The 26,060-nt window shown below is 45.4% G+C and overlaps 2 protein-coding genes across 2 annotated transcripts in view; both read right to left on the bottom strand.

Moving 5' to 3' along the window:
- The window catches only part of MRPL53 (mitochondrial ribosomal protein L53), a 90,476-nt gene that overhangs the window by 5,963 nt on the left and 58,453 nt on the right, over positions 1-26,060 (bottom strand). The gene's annotated exons all lie outside the window — the stretch shown is intronic.
- On the bottom strand, positions 5,121-17,023 carry LOC122939200 (fatty acid-binding protein, heart-like). The gene is made up of 4 exons (XM_044295227.1): positions 16,868-17,023; positions 8,445-8,617; positions 6,617-6,718; positions 5,121-5,310 (listed from the first exon to the last, which is right to left on the bottom strand). The coding sequence occupies exons 1-4, from the start codon at positions 16,941-16,943 to the stop codon at positions 5,260-5,262; spliced, it is 402 nt and encodes a 133-aa protein (XP_044151162.1). The 5' UTR covers positions 16,944-17,023; the 3' UTR covers positions 5,121-5,259.

The following is a 26,060-nucleotide window of genomic DNA, read 5'->3' as shown; positions in this document are numbered from 1 at the left end:
GTTATAGTCATATTTAATATAAACACATGCCAATTACAGAAGTCTCTGGACAGTGTTTATATTAAATACTATAACCCCCCTCATCCATAGGAATACACTCATACACTGCAGTACATGGGGGATGTATGAGCAGAGAGCCGCAGGGCTAGCAGGCACAATAACATAGCACAGTGTGACAGGCATCCAGCACATAGACGAGAAGACCGGAACCCTGGAGCTCAGGTCAGTGCTGGGGTCCCCTGGCAGCAGCTGGAGGGGACAGGGGGGAGAAGATTATACTTACTGGAGCTGAGGACTCCGGTGCCGGGTGCGCACTGGACGTGCAGGCTGGCGGCTGGAGGAGGGGACAGGGGGAAAACATTTTCACTTACTGGAGCTGCGGGCCCCCGCCCCTGGCGCTCATAATAAGCGAAGCCGCCAGCCTGCCCATCCCTGGTGCGGCCTTGTTAAGGAAGCGCGGGCTGGAGGCAGAAGCCTTCAGTGAAGCCGCCAGCCCACCCAACAGTTTAATGGCCACCTGAATTTGCATTGCATTCGTTTTATAAGACGCAGTGACTTTTTCCCTCCACTTTGAAGGGGAGAAAAGTGTGTCTTATAAAACGAAAAATACGGTACATTAGATTAAAAACAGGAGGGGCAAAGGATAAGAACGGTAACATACCACATAGAGTCAGCATGCATCCACATTCAGTCAATGGCCAAACTTGGCATCCATCCCTAAGGAGTGCGCAGGTGTCAGGTTGCGTCTCAACAGCATAACGTCACGTCGCATCCAAGGTAAACGTTCCGCACATCGCCTACCCACTCGGAAGCAGCGAGACCGGAAGTGTGTCAGCATTCCAACGCGCATGCTCACATGAACCCATGTCCAGAAGCGCCATGTTGGATACTGGCAGAGTAACCCAAAGTAGTACCATTCTTATAATAAATGGCTCACAGGAGGCAAAAAAGGGAAATGGACACTCCTGTCAAGGGGGTACAATATCCTAATGCTGGGCATGCAGTATGAGCCCGATCGGCACTACCGTGTCAATAGTGCGTACAATCGAGCCCCATACACGCCTCCTGGCACCGTCAAAGACCGGGTTCTCCTAACAACCATGGGATATATTCTATTTATGGAGAAATCTGTTGAGACTCAACCTGGGCCAAAGCAAGATAATGCTGGACAGGCATGGGATAACGGTGTTTATCCATATGGTATGCTAGCATCTTCTCCAAATTGTTCCTTTTATATCAAAAAAATCTAAGGCGAACAGGATCATGAGTAAGATCCTATATGAATACTTATGTCTAACTGACATCACCTACTACAGAAATAAAAGCTAAACAGAATGCATACGGACAATTAAGGGGCAAACCACCAATTATGAATATACCCCTAAATTATAATCTACGTTCAGATCATTAGGTCTCAAGGTATTAAGTGTGTATCCTAATTAATTCCTTCTTTTTTAGTAGCAAAATTCTATTACCTCCAAGTCTGGGCAGAGGAATATGATCAATAATCCAACATTTTAATTGTTTCTCAGAATGGTTCTTCTCTACAAAATGTTTGGGAATGGGTAAATCCAGGCGTTTTTTTCCTAATATTGGATCGATGATTGTTTAAACGGGTTTTGAGATCAGTGGATGTCTCCCACATATAACAATCTGCAGGGGCAACTCAAAATGTAAATTACAAAGTTAGAATTGCATGTGAGGTAAAAACATTAGTTACCGGATGTTTAAAACTCTTACCCTTGCAGATATGTTTACAATTGACACAGCTGAGACATGGGAAACATCCCATGCTCCGCTGTGTCAATGTGCTCTGTACTAATCCAGGACCAGGACCAATGTCCGCTCTCACCAGCTGATCCCGCAAATTCCTGGATCTCAGATAGGAGAATAGAGGGGGGGGGGGGGGATCTAAATTCAGGAATTTGATTCAGGCAACCTCCCAGAATGCCCCAATGTTTGTTAATAACACAATTGATCAAGACTATGTTCAGTGTATCGTGTAATGAAAGGAATCCTATTGTAGGGACCCTTCGTCTCCTTTCTCTTCAGTGTAGCTCGTCTATCCATGCCTTGGATCTTATCAATTTGAGACTGCAATAACTTGGGAGGGTAACCCCTTTGTTTAAACTTCGACCATGACCGAGATATATAGCTTAGCTCAGGCCCAAGTTAGGCAGTCTTTCCCTGAAGTCTAGTCAGAGAGCAGCCATGAAGTAGCTGCTTGCTGGAGGGAGGCCTCCTGCCTCTATGCTCTCCCCCTGTTGGCCCCACAGCCCAGGGTAAAAGCCACAAGATTCCACCCAGAGGTGAGAAGTCCACTTCTACAGCTCGCTCCTCTGGGATGACCAGTGTCCAGCTACTAAAGCAAGTATTCAAGGTGATTTTATATTGTCTTAAAGTCAAAGGATAGCACACGGCCACACGCAAGGGCTTCCCAGGCACCTTTGCAAGCAGGTGTAGGACACCGCTTCCGGCATCCACACCTCCAGTTTAAACCCTTAGGACAGATAGGCCATCTGTCACAAGAAAACACTGGAAAAGAGGTTCAAGGACTCAGCAAACCACTTTCAAGTCAGGTTAGAATCAGGCGAGAGTTTTCGCCAGCCAAAGACTTAGAGGACTTGTATTTCCCTACCCCTGTATGCATGGGACTGTTTTACACTGGGATGTACTAAGGACCGTTTTATAAATTGGATGGAATTGTTACTAGGAGCAACTTTCAGTAAGAGTTAAATTACACCATCCTTGTCTTAGTTCCTCATTTAACACTACAGTAAATAGTTGTACCACCACAAAAGGTACTGGTGTCACAACTACAAGGGACCTTGCCATAGGCACAATCCTACAGACCATCAAGGGCACCTCAAACCACCATCTGGCCTGTGTCCCTTACACCAGTGTGCCCCAGAGAATCCTTGTGCCGTTCTCTTCACTTATGCGAGCCTGCCCAGGGATGACGTAACCGTGAGTAACCAGAACTATATTGACCTCAGCCCCACCTATTGCTCATACCGTGACCTCACATATAATTTCCCCCGTTTGGTCTGGCATATAGCATGAGATTAGTAATTTTTTTTTACCATATCCACATCTATTTAAAAACAAATGATAAAATCCTGCAGTCTTTCCCTTGACCACTGGTCCAACTTCCTGCCAGGTGGAGGTCTAAAAGAGTAAGGCCTCTTTCACACTTGTGTTGTCCGGATCCGGCGTGTACACCACTTGCCGGAATTACACGCCGGATCCGGAAAAACGCAAGTGAACTGAAAGCATTTGAAGACGGAAGTCTTCTAAATGCGTTCAGTGTTACTATGGCAGCCAGGACACTATTAAAGTCCTGGTTGCCGTAGTAGTGGGGAGCAGCATACTTACAGTCTGTGCGGCTCCCGGGGCGCTCAAGAGTGACGTCAGGGCGCCCTAGGCGCATGGATAACGTGATCGCATGGCACGTCATCCATGCACATGGGGCGCTCTGACGTCATTCTGGAGCGCCCCGGGAGCCGCACGGACGGTAAGTATACTGCTCCCCCGCGCCCCACTACACTTTACCATGGCTGCCAGGACTTAAGCGTCCCGGCAGCCATGGTAACCATTCAGAAAAAGCTAAAACGTCGGATCCGGCAATGCGCCGAAACAATGTTTAGCTTAAGGCCGGATCCGGATCAATGCCTTTCAATGGGCATTCATTCTGGATCCGGCCTTGCGGCAAGTGTTCAGGATTTTTGGCCGGAGCAAAAAGCGCAGCATGCTGCTGTATTTTCTCCGGCCAAAAAACGTTTCGTTCCGGAACTGAAGACCTCCTCATGCATCCTGAACGGATTTCTCTCCATTCAGAATGCATTAGAATAAAACTGATCAGGATTCTTCCGGCATAGAGCCCCGACGACGGAACTCTATGCCGGAACAGAACAACGCAAGTGTGAAAGAGCCCTTAGAAGTCCAGGGGAGTGCAAGGCATAGAGGGAGAAAAGAGATACTGGCCTGATAGCACAAGAGGTGGAAAGTAGCTAGCAGAGCATCAAACTCAAGAATCGTACTGAAGAGACCGGCAGTGAGGTGAGGGACTACAGCTGACCCACCAGACCACCATTCGGCCAGTAATACCCAAGTGCAGAAGCACAGCCATCCAACCTGTCACCACATCTTTGCAGCTTGTACCAGAGGATAACACTAAAAACCTGCTGCTCCATGCATTTCACGTTCAGCATTACAATTTGCAAAAAGGACTGTTCCTTTCAACTCTGGCCTCATTCTCCAGTGTTCTACTTTCACTGCAATGAACCCCAGGGAGAGACAGCCTGTGGTAGGAAATCATGACATCAAATCAGGGCCCATACTCTCTCCTCTCCCCCCCCCCCCCCCACACACGATTAAAGGGGTTTCTAGGTGAAGTTGCCCCTTATCCATGGATAGGGGGCATAACTAGGCAATTGGGAAGGGTCCCATGTTTAGGACCCCCACACTCCTCCTGAAATGAGAAGTGCAACCAGTTGGGCATGCATGCAGCCACTCCATTTCTAAAACTCCCATGAAGCCTTCAAGTGCATTTTCAACTCGTAGCCCTGGAAGCCACAGTACATACTTCAAGTTCCAGGCCACCAACAGACAGAGTTAGAGGTCAAACAAAGCCCAAAAAAAAAAAAAAAAAAAGCCATTTTTTATTTTTTTATTGAAGTCTTAAAAAACAAAACAAAAACAAACAAAACAATGGGGGTGGTTCTGAATATAAATCTTGAATTAATGCCTTGTATTCCACTTCCTGTCCTGGCTCTTTAAATGTTTTACTTTGTGTTCTTTAGCACAGAAGAGCCTGGTTTCACTTTTAGTCAGACCGTTCACTGACAGGATCACAGACCGTTCACTAAAGCATCACACAAGTACATGCACAATGCTCTTCTGTGGGCAGCTTTAGCTTAGCTTGTCTAGAGCCATCACTGTTCTTCTATAGTGAGGATTACAATTCACTCTTCCCCCCTCACAGCAGCAGTAAACTGACAATAGATCCCCTGCCTGTATAGGACAATATTTTCTTTAATTATCAGTGACCGTAAGGCCATAAAAAGCCAATTTTTCTTCAAAGGTCTTGGAATAAAAAATAAAAAAACCTACACAAGAAGTTTGGAGAAAAGCTTTATTATACACAGAGGATCTCAAGATATCACATAAGCTTTGATGCCAGACAAGGGGCTCAGGACCGGTGTACTGCTTATTGAACTGAGCTTACATTTACAGTATGAATTATACGTGCTGAAGAGATCATTTTTTGTCGTAGATCCGTACGCATTTCACATCACCGATCATGCAAGTCTAGGAAACAAATATTACAGATTAGAAAATCACACATCTATACATTACTGCACTGCATATGAAAGCAGGTTCACTCAAGGCAGAAGTCATGACACATTCTCTTTTGTAATCTGGTCAGACTGGGCTTGATAAGGTCAGAAATCCAAACAAATACTATTTGATAGAGTCCATATATTTGAGAAGATCACAGGTGACAACCAACTATCCCAAACCCAATTCCATAACGTAAGCGCTGAAAGTTGAACCCCCATGCAATACTTAAGCATTCTGTAACAGAATGCTCATCATTCCGGGTAAACTGCTATTGCACTTTTTAAAGGGGTATTCTAAGATTTCTATATTTATAGACCATTTACAGGCCATGCTTCTAGTGTCAGATCAGTGGGGATCCAATACCCCTCACCCCTGCAGATCAGCTGTTATAGCTCTGGAGGTAGGTTTCAGATATTACACAGCTCATTCTTGTGTGGTAGATGGAGCTGGTAACTACATTTCTTCACTACATGGAGGTGTGTAGCTCCAGCACTACAACTAAACAGCTGGAGGTTTGGTGTGCAAGACACCCACAACCCAATACAGATGGACTACCCTGTGCCATGCCATAGTATCAAAGTCTTGGAATACCCCTATAAGTCAGCTTTCTCACGACCCATGAATTTTCCATCATGTATATTCCTGGACAAGCCCTTTAGGCTTTTACCTCCATTTGCAACTCTAATTGCCTCTCATTAGGTCCATGACAAAAAGAAAACACCTATTCCATGGGTCCACACAATACCTATGGTTGTGTGAGCACCCTAAGGATGTGCTAAATTTATCAGTGGCTCATGGTATAGAACACCTTTGGTCCAAGGCGAGACTTTCCTAACTTTATACCAACCACATGTTGGCTTACTTAATGGAAAGGGGCACAGTCTAAGGCCTTATTCACAAGTCAGTGTTTTGGTCAGCGATTTCCATCAGGGATTGTGAACCAAAACCAGGAATGGAGGCTAGATAGACGAGGTATGAGAGAAAGTCACACCTCCTCTGCAGGAAGGGTACTGAGAATTTCTGGCTTACTTGCATCATGTTGTGCCATATTTTATCACAAATTATAACAGATATTGGCCACAATTAGTGTGGGCCGTTGTCAGTCATGCTCATTAGGACGACTGCTGCTGTATGGCACCATGTTAGATATTCTTCTAGCACTGAACACCTTCATAAGTCAGAGGTGGTTGGAGAATTTAGAATTCTCAATCTTAAAACTAGAAAGTGGAAATCAACACTCATTGACCAATCTACATAAAACGTATGTACTTACTGTCATCAGGCGGCTATCTTTCACTTCTCTTGTGATAGCACATTCTTTGCCATCCCATGTTTGCTTTTGTAATAATACTCCATCTTTGCATGTCATTTCTGACTGTAAAATACAAGAAAAACCATTACAACATAGGGACAAACTGTTACCCTGCTGTCACACCTGAGCGTTTCTCAAACGCGCGTTTTAGTCGTGCGTTTTTTGCAATAGTAAACGCGCGTTTGACGCGCGTTTGTGTGATTGACTGCAGTGTCCTATGGCCACAAAAGCGTGTCAAAACGCCCCAAAGAAGCTCAAGAACTTGATTATGCGTCGGGCGTTTTACAGCGCGATCGTACGCGCCCAGGTGAGAACCGTTCCCATAGGGAAGCATTGGTTTTCATGTGTTGAGCGTTTTACAGCGCGTTTGAACGTGCTGTAAAACGCTCAGGTGTGAACTTAGGGTTAGTCTTCCTCACATGCTAGTTATGGGGAATACAATTATCTACAGAGACAGTGCTTGAGCGTAGTTTGAGAACTGTCCTTTGCCATTCTGTGTCTGCAGCTCAATTCGAACAGGGGAATGCAAGTCACCATTCTAGCGCTTAACAGGGACCCAAGTCAATCAAGCACTCAACACCCCCCCCCCCATTCCTTTCATTACATAAACATCCTCTGGTTTGCATGTCAGAATAAGTGCCTTGTAATACCACATTAGGTTTTCACACCACACTACAGCTGTAAATGCATGAGTGGAGCTAAAAGTTGCGATGTTTCATTTAAGAGCCAACATAAGGCATAAGATATGTGCAGATGCAATAGTCTGCTTGAGGTATAACACACAAATGCTTGCTTCACTTTCAGATTTAAGTGTTTCCCTTGGACTGTGCACGAGGACGAGCTCATTTTGGGCCATAAAAGTTATGAGCATGACCATCTTCTCTTGTTATGGGACGTTGGCAACGCCTGAGCTAAACCTCTATAGTATGGATATGCATCTGGTCCGCACTGTACATACTCCATTTGAGATGTTCACAATGTGCCCATTATTCAAAGAAAAAAAAAAAAAAAAAAGCGCATGGAAATTACCCCATGTGGGAGACTTTAGGATTCTGCATCTCAAACCATTAGATCTAAAGATCTACGGTACAATGTAGTTATTGATCTGGGGGCCCCACTTCAGCTGGCTAATTGTATAAACTAAGAAGATCTGTGTAAATCCCCATATCCAATTCCAGCAGCTACCCAATAAACGAGAGGTTGACAATCTGGCAGGGTGTTTGTGTTAGTAGAGTGATAATTCATGAAGGTTAGTACAGAGAAAGTCATCTGAAATTTGAAGGTACTGTACCTTATGGCGACTAAGATAAAATATTCGAGTATTATTGAAAAGGAAAAATTCTACATACAGTATATTTATGCAGGCAATCTGTTTCAGTGGTTTAATTTTGGGAGTTAAGCTCCAAGAGTCTCAGACAAGTGAAGTCTTACAGTGTCTCATATGTGGACCACAAGTTCATTTCTTTATGCATGCCAAAGAGATGCCACTTCAATGTCTTATTGGCATGGACAGTGAAACAGACCTCCTTCCACACAACCTTGTTAGATTGCGAGCCCATGGGCTGGGCATGAGGTACAGAAGACCAGGACAGAAATCAAGTCAAAGGTTACCTGCACTATTCTTCCCATCGTATACCTTACCAACGGATAAACATTTTTGTGGGAGTGCTTCTTTAGGCATGACCTACTATAACTAGGGAGATCCTCAAAAAAAAAAAAAAAATGTATAGTGACTTTCCAGTCTTCTGTATACCAAGTGAATTATACCCCACTTGAATTTTACACTCACCTTAACCTTTCTGCCATCTGCAGTGATTTCATCAAACTCTTCATCCAACTTGAACTTCAGCTCTGTGTTCTTAAAGGTACTCAATGTATTTATTGACCACTCATCCCCATTTTTCGAGATGATCTCATCAGGCTTCAAGCTACTTACAGCTTGTCGAATGGTAAAATTCACCCCTGCAGGAAGAAAGGAGAACTTTATAGGGCATGTAAACTTGCATTTAGACCAAAGCAGAACAATTCATAATGTATAATAGATTACTAATTGCACATCCATATTTGAGGTTTATTTTGTAACAGCAGAAAATGATGATTACACTCACTGGTAATCAGATTTTCCAGACCCCTTGACAGCACCACAGAGGATCTGCCCCAAGGGACAGGAAACCTGCAGAATAAAAAAGGTGGAGCCTCTCCCACCTCAGTGGTTTACAGAGCATGAGAGGGACTCCAACCTGGGTTAGTTCATTTAGTATTTATTTTTATTTAATTTTATTTATTTTTTGTACACCCTGTGCAATTTCACCAAGAACCGCGAACACCAGGGAGGGAATAAGGAAGGGTGCTGTCGTGGGGTCTGGAAACATTTAGTTTCACGGTAAATTGCTTTCCAGAAGTCTGGAATGACAGCCCCCATGGAGAACTAACAACTTAGAATGTAATCTTGGGGGGGGGGGGGAGAAACACTCATTACTAGGAAGAGTACCCCTACATAACATAAGGCATCTTCTGACATCCAGGCAGAGGCAACACTGTTTCCTTCTGATCTCCAGGCTTATCAGAAGAGCTTGAAAACTTAATCTTAAGCTAAGAATACCCAGATGGAAGCATAAGGAACCCCCAAACTTAGGAAATGTTAATACTGGACGCTATACCAGTGGCATATCCATTACGAGGCAAACAAGGCATTTGCCTAGGGCGGCACTTGCCAATGGGGCAGCAAAATGCCTCGTTTGCCCCCTTCTCCCATCTGTCTTATATGCTGGTATACTCAGAAGATCCGATGGTATATTCTAACCCCTGGGGGTTGGAATATACAGGGCCACGCCGCTCACAGAAGTACATTTATAAACTAATCAGTAACTTTAACCGCCTCTGGACCGCGTTCCGGAGGCGGCAACTCTGCGCACAGTCACGTATATACGCGTCATCTCGCGAGACGGTGCGCTTAGCCGGCGAGATGACGCGCATCGCGGGCTGGCAAGAGTTAGAGGGGGGGGGGGTCACGTCACCAGCCAATGATCGTTGCTGGCAGGCTGCCGATTTTTAAATAAACAAATCACAAGCCATCTAACACATTATATTTGTAAATATGATATGTTAAATGGCTTCCCTGCTCCTCTGCTGGCCCTTTTCGTCGGTTGGTCTCAGCAGAGGAGCAGGCATCAGTGAGTAGCACTAAACACTACACTTAGCCCCAGATCACCCCCTATCACCCCAATTAACCCCTTGATCACCCCTTCTTGCCCCTGTCAATCACTAGTGAAAGTGAAAAAAGTGATCAGTGAAAACTGTCACTTTTTTTCACTGGTATTGACTGTTAGGTTTTAGGGATAGTTTAGGCCCCTTGGTTAGGTAGTTTAGCGACCGTTTAGCGCCCAGCCCACCGCACCCACTTATTCACTGATTAGCGTATCGCTAATCAGCTTTTGTACTTTTATAGTATCTGTAAGGGATCAAAACTGATCAGTCAGATCTATAATAGTATTAGTGTCACCTTAGTTCGCCCTCCACCCAAAACGCAGTGTTTGCCCGATCAGGCCTCATCGGTCGCCCACACGTGCGTTCACCCACGCCCGCCGCAGTGACAATTTTTATTTTTATTTTTATCACTGCACAATCACTTTACAAGCGCTGCGGCGTACCCAGCCCCGTGTTGCTAGACCACAGGTTGCGCAGGATCCGCTTCAAGGGCAGCAGAGTGGGGCTGGCGCTGTCCGATTACGTGGTGAGGCATACACCAGCAGCGCAGCCCTCCCTGGACCCGTTACCAGCACTGCCGTACAACATGGTGAAGTGGCGAGCACCAGAAGGGCAGTTGAAGCTGGTACGGTGGCACATGCAGTAGTTACCCCGTCACAGCCACCGCACAGACAGGCCCATAGACCCCCTAGAATCCCTGAGGTGCTGGCAAATCCTGATTGGCAGTCCCCAACTTCAGCTGCACCATTAGTTCTCCCTTTCACCGCCCAGTCTGGAGTTCGGGTTGAGACAGCTCAGATCGGTTCGGCCCTGGGATTTTTTGAGCTGTTCTTGACTGCGGAGCTCTTGGACTTAGTTGTGGCAGAAACAAACCGGTATGCCACTCAATTTATAACCGCCAACCCGGGAAGCTTTTATGCCCAGCCTTTCCGGTGGAAACCAGTCCAAGTTTCCGAATTAAAGAAAATTCTGGGCCTTCTCCTCAACATGGGTCTAACCAAAAAGCATATTGGTCCACGAACCCAATTCATCACATGCCCATGTTCTCTGCTGCCATGTCCAGGGCACGATTTGAGGCCATTCTGAGTTTCCTGCACTTTAGTGATAACACCACCTCCTGTCCCAGAGGCCACCCAGCTTTTGACCGGCTCCACAAAATTCAGCCCCTCATAGACCACTTCAACATCAAATTTGCAGATTTGTATACCCCTGAGCAAAACATCTGCGTAGACGAGTCCCTAATACATTTTACCGGGCGCCTTGGCTTCAAACAATACATCACAAGCAAGCACGCCCGGTATGGGGTCAAATTGTATAAGCTCTGTGAAAGGGCCACAGGCTATACCCACAAATTTCGGATCCATGAGGGAAAAGATCAGACCCTGGAGCCGGTCAGTTGCCCCGACTACCTGGGGAGCAGTGGGAAGACAGTCTGGGACTTGGTGTCACCCTTATTTGGCAAGGGGTACCATCTTTATGTGGACAATTTCTACACAAGTGTGGCCCTCTTTAGGCATTTGTTTCTAGAACAGATTGGTTCTAGTCGCGCGGGCTTCCCCCAACGGCTCATTACCTCCCGTCTTGCAAGGGGGGAGAGGGCTGCCTTGTTTAACGAAGAACTGCTCGCAGTGAAATGGAGAGACAAGCGTGACGTTTGCATGATCTCCTCCATTCACGCAGACACGACAATCCAAATTGAGCGAGCAACCAGTGTTATTGAAAATCCCCTCTGTGTCCACGACTATAATTTGCTCATGGGAGGGGTGGACTTCAATGACCAGATGTTGTCTCCGTATTTAGTTTCCCGACGCACCAGACGCTGGTATAAGAAGGTGTCTGTATATTTGATTCAATTGGCGATGTACAATAGTTTTGTTCTCTACAGTAAGGCTGGGAGAACAGGATCCTTCCTCAAATTTCAGGAAGAGATCATCGAGAACCTCCTGTATCTAGGAGGTTCCGTGGCCCTATCCACCAGTGTAGTTAGCCGTCTACACGGGCGACATTTCCCCAGTGCCGTTCCTGGTACCTCAACCCAACCGTCACCCTGAAAAAGATGTTGTGTCTGTAGCAGGAGTGGAATAAGGCGTGACACCCGCTATTTCTGTCCTGACCACCCTGCCCTATGCTTTGGAGAGTGTTTTCGGAAGTACCACACACAGGTACACCTAGCATAGGGATCACATCTCAGGACAGGTACACAGGGCTATTAGGGCCCATTCACACACAGCTGCTGCAAACCTCTCCTGTCACCTGGGACAAAGTGCATAACGCACTTCGCACATTGTCCCATGGGGAAGGAGAGGTTTGTCCTATAAAAAGGTAAAAAAAAAAGCAAAAAAAAAAAAAACAGTAAGCAAAAAAGTTAAATAAAGTTTATATGTTCTGTTCTAAAGTTATTATAAAGTTACTAAAATGTATTGCGGCCTGTTTTGTTTTTTTACCTTCCAGGTGGACCAACCGATCGACTAGCTGCAGCACTTATGTGCATTCTGACAGAAGCACTGCGCTGCTGTCAGATTACACACAAGCCAGTGTATGCGGCGCTGCAAGACGGGATTTCTCCTCTGCAGTAAAAGATACGTTTGCCGAGGCATATGAGCTGAGGAGGCGGCGGTGTTCATATGCTTTGGCAAACACTTTGTATATAAAAAAAAATAAAAAATCCCATTAATGATTTATTCATCCACATCGATTGATGTGAATGAAGAAATCGTGTTTGCCAGGGCATACGAGCTAAGTGGGTATGGATGTTGGGCGGAGCTCCTATGTCCTGGCAGACGCCTTTCCCCTCCTTTTTTTTATTGGCAGAGATTTTTTCATCCACATTGATCGATGCAAATGAAGAAATCTGTGCCGTTCATTTTTTCTTTCAGCCCAGAGGCTGAACGAAAAAAAAAAAAAATCTCATTACCCGTATGCTCAATATAAGGAGAATAGCAGAAACTCCTAATGCTGGCCATACATGTAATGATTGCGGAGACCCTCAAATGCCAGGGCAGTACAAACACCCCACAAATGACCCCATTTTGGAAAGAAGACACCCCGAAGTATTCGCTGAGGGGCATATTGAGTCCATGAAAGATTGAAATTTTGGTCTCAAGTTAGCGGAAAGGGAGATTTTGTGAGAAAAAAAATATATAAAATAATAAATTTCCACTAACTTGTGCCCCAAATTTTTTTTTTCTATGAACTCGGCATGCCCCTCATGGAATACCTTGGGGTGTCTTCTTTCCAAAATGGGGTCACATGTGGGGTATTTATACTGCCCTGGCTTTTTAGGGGCCCTAAAGCGTGAGAAGAAGTCTGGGATCCAAATGTCTAAAAATACCCTCCTAAAAGGAATTTGGGCCCCTTTGCGCCCCTAGGCTGCAAAAAAATGTGTCACAACTTTTACCCAAACCATTATTTTTTTTTTGCGAAAAATTTATATATGGATGTCTTTTTTTGCAAAATGTAACAATTTTTTTTTTTTTGTAAAAAAAATCATTAAATTTCGATTAATAACAAAAAAAGTTAAAAATGTCAGCAGCAATGAAATACCACCAAATGAAAGCTCTATTAGTGAGAAGAAAAGGAAGTAAAATTCATTTGGGTGGTAAGTTGCATGAGACCTGTGGATGGCACTGTTTAGGGGAGGGGTTTAGAGAGAAAGGGGTTTGGCCTTGACAGGAAGGGGTGGGTCAAATTTATATTGGGGGGGGTGCCCAAGTTTAGTCTCGCCTAGGGCAGCACAAAACCAAGATACACCACTGCACTATACTAAAACCCAGTATAAACTTATAAAATAAATCTTATATGGGTTTCTCATCAAGTATTTTAACAAAGTAAACATAACAGATTTAACAAACATTTTAGAGAATTACTTATCTTGACAAGAACGGTCAAACTGAAGGTGAATGTTGAACACAGATTCCTTTGGTGCAGAATATATTGCGAGACAGATGCTTTAATCCAAGATCCATTTTGTTACATCACCAGAAGAACTTTAGGCGGCCAAATTTCCTTGCAATCTGGCATCCATGATGGAGCTGTACCGTGACATACTTCCCCTGGAGGAGCTCATGGATCTACCACAACAGGTCCCAAGAGACCTCTGGACCTTACAGACCCCTAGGGTCCCTGCTGGAAATACCACACGAACAACCCTGCCGACCTTCCAGGGCCTCCCTGGGAAATACTAGATGGACGGCAAGTATTTATAGGGTTTTGCTGGTGTGTCATCCAGACTAAATGTTCCAGTCCATCTTCTTACTCCCAACCAGGAGCCATATAGGGCTTTGTTGGTACGCCCTACATCCTGTAGGCCACCCAAGTAATATGGTCCAGCCCATCTCCATCCTCACCAAGAGCGTTTTAGGGCTTTGTTGGAGTGCTATGCCCATTGTAAACCCTTAACCACAAATAGACAACCAGACAGACAGTCACAGAACTAGTTCACCTTGCCTGCATTGCCCTGCCATGGTCCGTCTATGTTTGAAGGACGGAGGACGCAGAAGCACGCAGCGTGCAAGGTCAGATTACAGACAGCCAGGGACTGTAAGTAAATGATTAAAGCCGGGTCCTCCCCAGCAGCTGATAACAGTGCCTGGGCTGTGTGCACTTCTCCCTGTCCCTGCGCTTGGCAGACGCTCCCTCACTCAGCAGACTGGGACAATGCAGAGCCGAAGCAGCGCAGACCAGGGAAGGGAGATCTGCCGTCTGCTCAGTGTATAAATGAAAGCAGCATGTGGTAAGAGGACCCCTTTGTGCTGCAGGAGATTAACCCTTTAGGGGGGAGGGCTCTGGTTACTGACTTTTGGGGGGCTATTGTTACGGGCTAGTGAGGGCGGGCGGGATTAGCCTCAGGGTGAGGCCAGTGGCGGCCATCTTAACTGAATAGTGAAATTGCAGTTTTATGCAGACTGGTTGCTAAGGGCTGAATCTTATTAAATATGGGGTAAGTCAGTCTAATAGTAACTGATTCTGGAATATCATGTTATTAGTAACTACATATATGAAAATTGAAATTAGGGTCTAAATGTGACAGTTATCCTTTAAGCCATGAAATTCATTAGCCCAGTCCCTTACATGTAATTGACTAGAAAAAGTAAGAAGCCTCTGATGGTAGATAGATGTGATGCCAATTTTCCACCCTAGGATTGAGTGTCAGGAAATCTGCAGCAGCTGCAGGTGAGGGACTATCGCTCAAACATCGCCAAGACCACTGCCAGCCCAGCATCACATTGACCATTATATCTACAAGTGCCTCATCAGCTGGTCACCAGAAAAGCACTTTACACTGCTGGATGTGTCACTAGTTATAGTCTGCGCCAATTAAAGAGCCTGCACTGGCTTCTCATGCATACATCCATATATTGGTGGATCCGTGACGGCTGTCCCACAGATTATAGTACATGTCCTATTAATTTCCATATTGTGGACAATAGCCCTTTCTATTCATGGGAGTGAGAAAAATATGGAACCCATCTGTAGTTTGCAGATGTTTATGGACTGAAATATTGACTGTGGACATGAGGAGTTCTGTACAGAAAAGGTGATGTTCCACCTTGTTTTGCTCAAACTGTACTAGCATGTCTGAAAAATCTGTCTAAAAAATGGGTGAATCTAGGGTTTCAACATTTTTTTCATGCGACAAGGGGGTCGGGCTTTGTGGGAACGGGGCAGGGCCTAAAAGTAAGCCAATAAGTAGTTGGAATAGAGTCAGACGAGTGTCTATCCCTGCACCAGATTCATCATCCAGCCTGAGCCCCTATGACAGTGACGGCAAACCATTTACAGAGCGCCCAGACTGCAACCAAAAACTCACTTATTTTTCACAAAGTGCCAACACAGCAATTTAACCTGAGTACTACAGTCCAATATAGTGCATCTTCCATGTACTTTATCAGTTAGCTATGATAGCCTGCCAACAATCAATGCGCTGCCTGCGCTGTTCATAGTGTGCCCTGCGCTGATGAAGGGCAGGTAAGGTCTAAGGTATATTGGCACACCATAGACTTTTTCCAGGGTGCTGGTGCCCACAAAGAGGGCTCCAAGTGCCACCTGTGCCTAGGTTCACCACCACTGCCCCATGATAAAACTGGTGCCGTTCTAGATGTTTTACTCCTTCTATAGGATTAGTAAATCTGGACCAGTGTCCTGCAATAATTGGGATTATAAGTTCAGGGTATGGCCTACAAAATACAGAAATCGTGGAATCTCGACACTGCTAAAAAGGATCTCATTAGGGTTATCAGCCACAAGTAATTACATTTGTAACTAGAGAATTTCCAACTTGCGCCTCATTCACACGTCAGTGATTTCCATCAGTGATTTTGAGCCAAAACCAGGTGCGGCTCTAAACAGAGCAGGTGCAGATCTGTCCCTTATACCTTATGTCTGTGGAGGCTCCACTCCTGGTTTTGGCTCACAATTACTGATGGAAATCACTGACCAAACACTGAAGTGTGAATGAGGCTTTAGGCGGCATTTGCACAATTAAGTTTTTCGTTGCAGCTTTTGAAGACAAAACACGGAGTTAAAGGCATTCCGTTTGCTCTCCGTCCTAATAGAAGTCTAAGGGAATCAAAACGGATCCGTCTGGTTCCCGTTATGCAAGACGGAAAACAAAGGCCTGTCGACAGGACTTTGTTTTCAGTCTTGCATTACGGGACCCAGACGGATCCATTAGGTTTTCCCCATAGACTTCTATTAGGACAGAGCAAACCAGGATGCCTCTTAAAGGCTTCCGTTTTGCATTCCATCCTATGGATTCCGTTTTAACAGAAAGCCATAACAGACTCCATAACGCTAGTGTGAACCCACCCTAATGCTCATTTGAACACCAATTCCATACATTGGAACAGTTCTGCGGCACATGCATGGATTTTAACAAACATTAAAGCATAGCAGACCAGCAATTTCTGGAACAAATCTGCCACATGTGAACATAGCCAGAAGCCAACAATCACACAGACCTTGATAAATCCCAGCCATACCCTCACATCTCTATAGACAACTTACCAAGTTCCTCCAAGAACTTGATATAATCATCACTGTTCTCTGTGAGCTTCCAGGTACCCACCAGTGCGTCACCCATTGTGGCTGAGGACAGCAGAGACCAGCAGAAGACAAGGTGTTTGCTGCAGAAAATGGGCAGCTGTGAGGAGCCCACGGGCCTTTATAGAGGAGCTGAGCTGTGATGTCACCACAAGTGGTTCAGCTGAGAGAAAACTCCCTCGTCCTCCAGCGCTGATTCAGCACTGATTTACCGCACAACTTCCCTCCTTCCACTGTTTGAACAAGAAATAGCTTGTTAGGACAGTCATTTGTAGAGATGAGTCAATTTCTAAAAAATTCGATTCGGCTGGTTCACCAAATTTTTCTAAATAAATTTGCTTCGATCCGAATTTATTCGTGGCGAATTACGTTAAAAAACGGCTATTTCTGGGCTCCAGAGAGCCTTTATAGAGGTGCAGTAACACGCATAGGGAGTGGTAATGAAATAACACTGTCCGTGGTATGCCGGGCTGGATTCCTGTTCAGAGCAGGAGCGCACGGCGTCAGTGGTTGCTATGACGCCGTGCACTTTATGCCGCCGCTGCACTACAGTTTTACACTGGTATGATCTATACGAGTGTATTACTGTAGTGCAGCGGCGGCATGAAGCGCACGGCGTCATAGCAACCAATGACGCCGTGAGCTCCAGCTCTCAGCAGGATGCAAGGCCGGGTTACCACAGACCGCTCCGTGTTCCACGGCCGCGTGCATTCGGCCTTACAGGTTGATGTTAGCGTCAAGAAGAAGCGCACTCCTTTTACACCCTCATCAGCTGATTCCACATAGATGTCTACAGAACCTGTTCTATTAAATACAAGTAGAGCCCCCCGACAGGGTGGAGAGGATGTCAGTAGTAAGTTTGTGTTGACGTCACAGGTTATTTTGCCCTTCCTCTGATACCTAACAACAATAACCCAAAAAAAATGGATCCTGTCTGTGGAGCATTCGCCTTCACTCGGTCAGCATTTGCTCATATCTATTAGTATTACTAATGCTAAAAAAAAATCTAGAGATGACACGTGAATGGAATATTTGCATGTCTTCTGTGTTTTGTACCCCCTCCTGCTTTTGGCTACCAAATCATAAGCCAATTCTGATGCGATCATACAGGCCTTACAGCTGCTACACAGACAGGATCCGTTGTACGTCTCATTTTTTCTTCCTTCTGAAAGATCAGAAGAAAGGTCAAATAAATGATGATTGAGATGATGGGAGATAAATGAGATATTATCATGCAACAGCGAGGTGGTAATATATATGCTGGAATGTCCACGTGCAAAACAGTATGTGGGCCGCACAAGTAGGACCCTCAAAGTCAGGATTTTCTGAACATATACTGTAAATAACAGGTTTAAAATTTGCAGCGATACAATCCGTCAAGAAGGAATGGAGGGGAGGCGATATTATATCTAAGATGTCAAGATCCGAGTCAAAAATGATCTATGAATTTGGAACTATGGTGCCCAAGGGACTCAATTCAGAACTGGAGATTTTTGGAGTCCTGTAGATGGTCCAGTGGTAGGTTTACACGACATGTCGATGCCAGGCTGTTTTACCAGCGCATTGACATGACCTGCATCCTCCCACTGGTACCAATGTCTCCACCAGCAATATATCAAATTCCCATATCCCTATTTTTATCTTAATTTTTTGTGTATTATTTATTTTTCTTTTATTTTTAGCTACTTCCAATTACCAGCTAGTCTTATGATATATACGATATCTGCTATTATTAAAATGTATATATGCTTTAGCGGAAGCCATTGCATCAACCGCAAATGTAAGGGTGTATAATGTGAACAAGTACCTAACAATGTATGATACGATACTAGCAGTCACGGTCCGGTTGAAGTTTTAATTCAGTCACTAGCTCTATATAAAGAGCGATATGTCCCTCTTTTTAAAAAAAATAATTGCCACTGAGGAAGAAACCTTTGCGGTTTCAAAACACGTCTGGCGATATCATACGGAATACAACAGCTGCATTTTCTTGAAGATTTTTTGTCATTCTGTAGAAAGATACAAAGTAAACAAAAAGTTACATCTTGGCGTCTGGAAAACTCTACTGCACATGTGCGAAGTGCTGGCACTAACGAGGAACTGCCTGGGAGACCGACAGCAGATGAACAGCACGCAATACAGACTCCCAATTTCTACAAGCATTACTCCACAGATGGTAACACTGGTGACCGGTAAGAAGCGCAGTAGCGCATAATACTGTGTGAGAACGAGCTACAAGGGACCAAGTTTACGGCAGCATATGCAAGTGTGCAAAGAGGGGAGTGAATCTATGCACAGGCTTTGGGTGCACATTATCCCATATAAACCAATACCGGAGCCTAGAACCCTTATAGCCAACAGTGATGGCCAGTTCGCAGTGTTCGCCTGCGAACACATGCGATCTGCCATCTTAACTGACAAGTCCGGCGAGGCACAGGTAAGTCCTTACCTGTGCCTGTGCGCGAGCCGGTCTGAAATGAAATGCGGTCTTCGGGAGCAGGCAGTTCCGAGAACGGCCCCCGGAGGCTGATCTCAGAACTACCTGCTTCTGGAGACCGCATTTCTTTTCAGACCGGCTCGCGCACAGGCACATAGTGCAAAAACGCAGGATACTGCAATAAAACCCACCCATAGGATGGTAAGTGCACTACACGTTATATAAGTGCACTCAAGTTTGGCACAAATAACGCAGGATATATTTTTCCATGAACATACCATGAATGCGCTCTACTATAAATAGACTTGAATGAAATATTTGCTATTTATTAAGTTGATAGATAATTGCAGCTGTACCATAAAATTGTGGGATTCATGAGCTCCGCAACCCACATCATATTAGGGACCGTAACCAATTTTAATTTACTGATTATATACATATTTAGGCATTTTTTTATTACAATTGTTTTTTCATCATAATTGTGTTTTCTATCAGAATTGTGTTTATTATTATAATTGTATTTTTATTGATAATAAATAAGTATCCTGACTTCTTGTGAGCCGACCACCAGAGTATTTATCAAATTAATGTTGTCAGGCAGGCCGAAAGCCAAAATAGTGGACCAGTCATGAAGTGGGGAGGGGGGGGAACAGCAGGAGAAGTCTACAGAGTGGACCTATGACATAGTGGTGAGGTTCAAGCAGCATGAGGAGACCACAGAGTGGCCAAATGACAGGGTCTGGAGGTTGAAGCAATATGAGGAGGCCACCCAGTGGCACAATGACAGAGTCTGGATTTAGCAGCAGTATGAGGAGGCCACCGAGTGGCACAATGACAGAGTCTGAAGTTGTCAGCATCAGGAGAAGGAAAAGGGGGTCAGTCAGCACATCCCAATGCGCAGGGGCACATTGCTATAGCTGAAAACAACACTGTAAAACAAAACATGCAATGCTCACTGCAAACCAAATAAAGTACAAAAATGCATATTAATTGCTAATGCTATACTTATAAATAAGAGATGCTTGGCAAATACATTTTGTACAAAATTATTTGAGCCCGTCAGGAGAAGGCCACCGAGTGGCACAATGACCGAGCCTGGAGGTGGCGGCAGCAGCAGCATCAGGAAAAGGCCACCAAGTGGCATAATGACCAAGTCTGGAGTTGGAAGCAGTATGAGAAGGCCACCGAGTGGCACAGTGACCGAGTCTGGAGGTGTTGGCAGCAGCATCAGGAGAAGGCCACACAGTGGCACAATGACAGAGTATGAGTTGGCAGCATCAGGAGAAGGCCACCGAGTGGCTAGTGATGAGAGGCAGGGGTCATATTCAAATTCGCGATATTTCGCAAATATTTTGTAGAATATTTGTCGAATATTTGCGTATTCGAATATTGGTTAGGAGTAGTGTTGATTGCAACCCCACGGAAGCACTCCGTAGTGCTTCCGAGGGGTCCCGTTCCGTGCGGCTGTTCCGCAATTCCGGATTTGCGGACCCATTGAAGTGAATGCACAAGGAACTGTGGCCGTGTATTGCGGCCCGCAATTTGCGGGCCGCAATACGGCCACGGATCACACACATTCGTATGAACTAGGCCTTAGAGAAAGAAGATTAGCTAAATTGCACTATATTCGTTTTTTTCGAATATTCGCTATATTGCTATATATTAATTTTTTTGAATATTCGTAATATTCTAAAACAAGAATATATAGCAATGCAGCGAATTATAATATTACTAAAATTCTCATTATGAAAATTCGCAATCAACACTACTCCTAAAGTCAAAGATATTGCAGCCTTCTCATTGGCCCACAAGCTAGAAGCAGGGAGGGATCATGTGTACTGATTAATAAAAAATCTCGAATATTTGCTATATATTCTTGTTTTAGAATATTCCGAATATTCTAAAAAACGAATATATAGCAATATATCGAATATATTTGTTTTTTAGAATATTTGTCATTTAAAAAAAAAATCTGTACAGTTGTTCCACTTTGGCATACTCCTCCCCGACAAGCATCCCCGTCACCATGGGAACACCTAGTGTCACGGCCGCTATCCCAGCAGCAGTCGTGTCGCACCAGACGGAGGGGAAGGGGGACCCTTATCTACGGATGGGAAATAGAACGGTCACCCCTGACTAACCCTAAGCTGGCACCTGTCTGCCCTGATACCCTAGACGGGGTGTGAACCCGTGCGGCGAGCAGGATGCCTAAACCCTCAGTCACCCTAACAAGACTAGACTGGGGAAAGGCAGATGGGAGCACTAGTCACCATCACTCACATCTAGGAGAACAACAGGGGAAGACAGCAACAAACAAACAAACAAACATAGATAGACTTATCCAGTCACGAGCAGAGAAGGTGATCCCAATAACGACAGTCCACACCAGACGAGAGCTCCACAGCAATACCATCAAACGATCTCCTTCAAAGGTCAGAATAGCACTGGAAGTAAGGACTATCTGGCAATGACTGCAAGTGAAACTGAAACTAATATAGTAGCTGGGAGTGGCAGACAGGACTCACCTGAGAAGGATGCCTACAAACTCCCAGTCAGGACAAAAAGGTTCACAAGGCAAAACCCTGATGACATACCCTGAACCACAGAGCAAACTCACAAGCTATCGCGAGTAGCAAGTCGCTGCGACCTTCTCCTCCCAGACCTGTCTGGATCAGTCACAGTCGTGACACCTAGGGGTTAGAATATACCATCGGATCTGAGTTTATACGATCTCTTTGATTCTCATTACGAAAATTCTCATTACGAAAATTCTCATTACGAAAATTCGCAATTAACACTACTCCTAAAGTCAAAGATATTGCAGCCTTCTCATTGGCCCACAAGCTAGAAGCAGGGAGGGATCATATGTACTGATTAAAAAAAAAAAGTTCTAATATTCAAAATTACCAATATATATCACTATATTCTTAATATTCGCTAATTCTCGAAGTGCCGATATTCGCAATAAAAATTCGAATATTTGTGATCAACACTATGAGTGGCACAATGCCCGAGTCTGCAGTTGGCGGCAGTATGAGGAGGCCACGGAGTGGCACTATGACCGAGTCTGGAGGTGGCGGCAGCAGCATCAGGAGAAGGCCACCGAGTGGCACAATGACAGAGTCTGGAGTTGGCAGCATCAGGAGAAGGCCACCAAGTGGCACAATGACAGAGTATGCAGGTGGCAGCCGTATGAAGAGGCCACGAGTGGCACAATGACAGAGTACGGAGTTGGTGTCATCAGGAGAAGGCCACCGAGTGGCACAATGACAGAGTCTGGAGGTGACAGCAGTATGAGGAGGCCACCGAGTGGCATAATGACAGAGTCTGGAGCTGGCGGCAGCAGCAGCATCAGGAGGATACCACAGAGTGGCAAGGTGACATAGTGTGGATATGGCAGCAGCATCAGGAGGATACCACAGAGTGGCAAGGCGGCATACTGTGGATATGGCAGCAGCAGCATGAGAATACCACAGAGTGTCAAGGTGACATAGTGTGGATATGGCAGCAGCATCAGTATCAGGATACCACAGAGTGTCAAGGTGACATAGTGTGGATATGGCAGCAGCAGCACCATCATGAGACCACAAAGAGACCTGGTAACAGAGTGGGGCGGGCGGTGGCAATACCAGTACCTGCTGACGAAGGTGGGTGAAAGAAGGAGCACTTGGCATCAGATGTGTGGCATCAGGCGTTGGCAGCATCAGAGTATAAGCTGAGGCAGGCAGCCAGAAGAAACCAGTCTCTTTTTTCAAGGCTTGGGTGAGGCGGCATGAATGATCTAATCAGATGCATCAGGCATTGGTGGGTGGAAATCCTGGCTGATCCACGCCTGATTAATCTTGACAAAGGTCAGTCTCTCTACATTTTGGGTGGACAGGCGAGTTTTCCTTGGGGTAACTATGGCCCCTGCCGTACTAAACACCCGCTCTAATGCCACACTACTTTTCGGGCAGGCCAGCTTTTCCAGGGTAAACCCTGTTAGTTGCGGCCACAAATCCAGTTTGGCTGCCCAGTAGTCCAGCGGATCTATATTATTGCTTGGCAGGGTGCTGTCCAAGTATGCCACCATCTGCTGTTTCAGGTCCTGCTTCAGGTCTACCTGCTGATGCTGGTGAGTAGTTTCTTCACCATGGGGGTGAAAAAAGCTACTCATCAGCGACTGTAGACTCAGGCTGCTGCTGATGGAGCTGGTACAACGTGAGTGCAGAGGGCCCCCCGGTCAGACCTGCGAGAGGATGGACGCCGGCGCAGATAGGCAGCAGCCAACTGACTACATAGGATGTCTCTGTAGTAGTTCAGTTTGTCCTCCCTCTCAGTGGATGTAAAAAAGGCCCCTATTTTGGACCGGTAGCGAGGGTCCAACAAGGTGGAGAGCCAGAAGTCATCCCTCTGCCGAATGGTGACAATTCGTCTGTCACTACGCAATCAAGTGAGCATGCATAGGACCATTTGTGCAAGTGACTCGGAGGAACTCCCTGCCTCCATCTCCACTGCATACTACCACGGTTTGTCTGGGTCCTCTGTCTTGTCTTCCTCATCACCCTGTAGCTCTTCTGGCTGCTCCTGCTTCTCCTCTCCTGTCACCTGTGTAGAAAAACCACCCATTTTGCTACACTTTGCTTGTGCATTAATGTCCTCCTCCTCCTCCTCCTCCTCCAGTTCAGCCCCCACAGGGCTCATGTGGCTGTGAGATCTAGGCGCAACGTCTCCAGTGCCGTGAACAGCCATTACCACCATCTGTTCCAGGACATGAAGCAGTGGAATGACGTAGTTCACCCCGTAGTCCTGGCGACTGACAAATAACAGGCCTGAGCAAACAGCAGGTGTCACACATGAGCTGCAACTGGCTGACATCAAAGTTACACAGGGGAGTACTGCTTTCCGCTTTCATCATCAAGAAATCGTAGATGGCCTTTCTCTGTTTGTATAGTCGGTCCAACATATGGAGGGTGGAATTCCAACGGGTGGAAACGTCACATATCAGCCAATGTTGGAGGATGCCGTTCTGCCTCTGCAGCTCAAGGAGGGTGTGCTTTGCAGTGTATGAGTGGCTGAAGTGCATGCAAAGTTTACTGGCCATTTTTATGATGTCTTGCAGATGGGTGGAAGACTTCAGGAATCGCTTGACAACCAGATTGAACACGTGTGCCATGCAGGGCGCATGGCTCAGCCTTCCTTGACGCAGCTTCAACACCATGTTCTTCCTGCTTTCGTTCACCATGGTTCCAATTTTTTGTTGTCGCGGAGAAAGCCACGATTCGATTTCTTGATGAATCACACGGAGCAGTTCCTCCCCTGTGTGACTTTGTTCGCCAAGGCAAACCAGGTGCAGAACAGCGTCACACTGCTGTGCCCTGCACATGTGGTATTCTGGAGGGGCACTGTGACTTGTCCCTGCAGTGGAGGCTGAGGAAATGGTGGAGGATGAGGAGGCAGAGGTGGACATTGTCGCAGGACCAACGGTATGAGAACATAGAGGCGGAAGCAGAGTTACCTGGCCAAGTTGCCACATTCACCCAGTGGGCTGTAAAGGAAATGTATTGTCCCTGACCATAGTTACAGCTCCACATGTCAGCGCTACCTTGTACTTTGGCAGATACAGACAGGCTCTAAGACTGGCCCACCTTCTGTTCTACATATTTATGCAGGGCTGGTACTGCCTTTTTCGTAAAGAAATGACAGCTTGGGTTTTCCACCTCTGCTCGGCACAAGTCATCAGTTCACCGAGTGGCACAATGACCGAGCCTGGAGGTGGCGGCAGCAGCAGCATCAGGAAAAGGCCACCGAGTGGCATAATGACCAAGTCTGGAGTTGGAAGCAGTATGAGAAGGCCACCGAGTGGCACAGTGACCAAGTCTGGAGGTGTTGGCAGCAGCATCAGGAGAAGGCCACACAGTGGCACAATGACAGAGTATGAGTTGGCAGCATCAGGAGAAGGCCACCGAGTGGCTAGTGATGAGAGGCAATTTGCGGGCCGCAATACGGCCACGGATCACACACATTCGTATGAACTAGGCCTTAGAGAAAGAAGATTATTAGCTAAATTGCACTATATTCGTTTTTATTTTTTCGAATATTCGCTATATTGCTATATATTAATTTTTTAGAATATTCGTAATATTCTAAAACAAGAATATATAGCAATGCAGCGAATTATAATATTACAAAAATTCTCATTATGAAAATTCGCATTACGAAAATTCGCAATCAACACTACTCCTAAAGTCAAAGATATTGCAGCCTTCTCATTGGCCCACAAGCTAGAAGCAGGGAGGGATCATGTGTACTGATTAATAAAAAATCTAGAATATTTGCTATATTGCTATATATTCTTGTTTTAGAATATTACGAATATTCTAAAAAAACGAATATATAGCAATATATCGAATATATTTGTTTTTTAGAATATTTGTCATTTAAAAAAAAAATCTGTACAGTTGTTCCCCTTTGGCATACTCCTCCCCGACAAGCGTCCCCGTCACCATGGGAACACCTAGGGGTTAGAATATACCATTGGATCTGAGTTTATACGATCTCTTTGATTCTCATTACGAAAATTCTCATTACGAAAATTTGCATTACGGAAATTCGCAATCAACACTACTCCTAAAGTCAAAGATATTGCAGCCTTCTCATTGGCCCACAAGGTAGAAGCAGGGAGGGATCATATGTACTGATTAAAAAAAATCTCAAATATTCAAAATTACCAATATATAT

Source organism: Bufo gargarizans, chromosome 5, assembly GCF_014858855.1.
Source record: "Bufo gargarizans isolate SCDJY-AF-19 chromosome 5, ASM1485885v1, whole genome shotgun sequence".
NCBI classification, from domain to species: Eukaryota; Metazoa; Chordata; class Amphibia; order Anura; family Bufonidae; genus Bufo; species Bufo gargarizans.
Note: the sequence above shows the minus strand (reverse complement) of the source record. Positions and strands in the feature narration are given on the sequence as shown.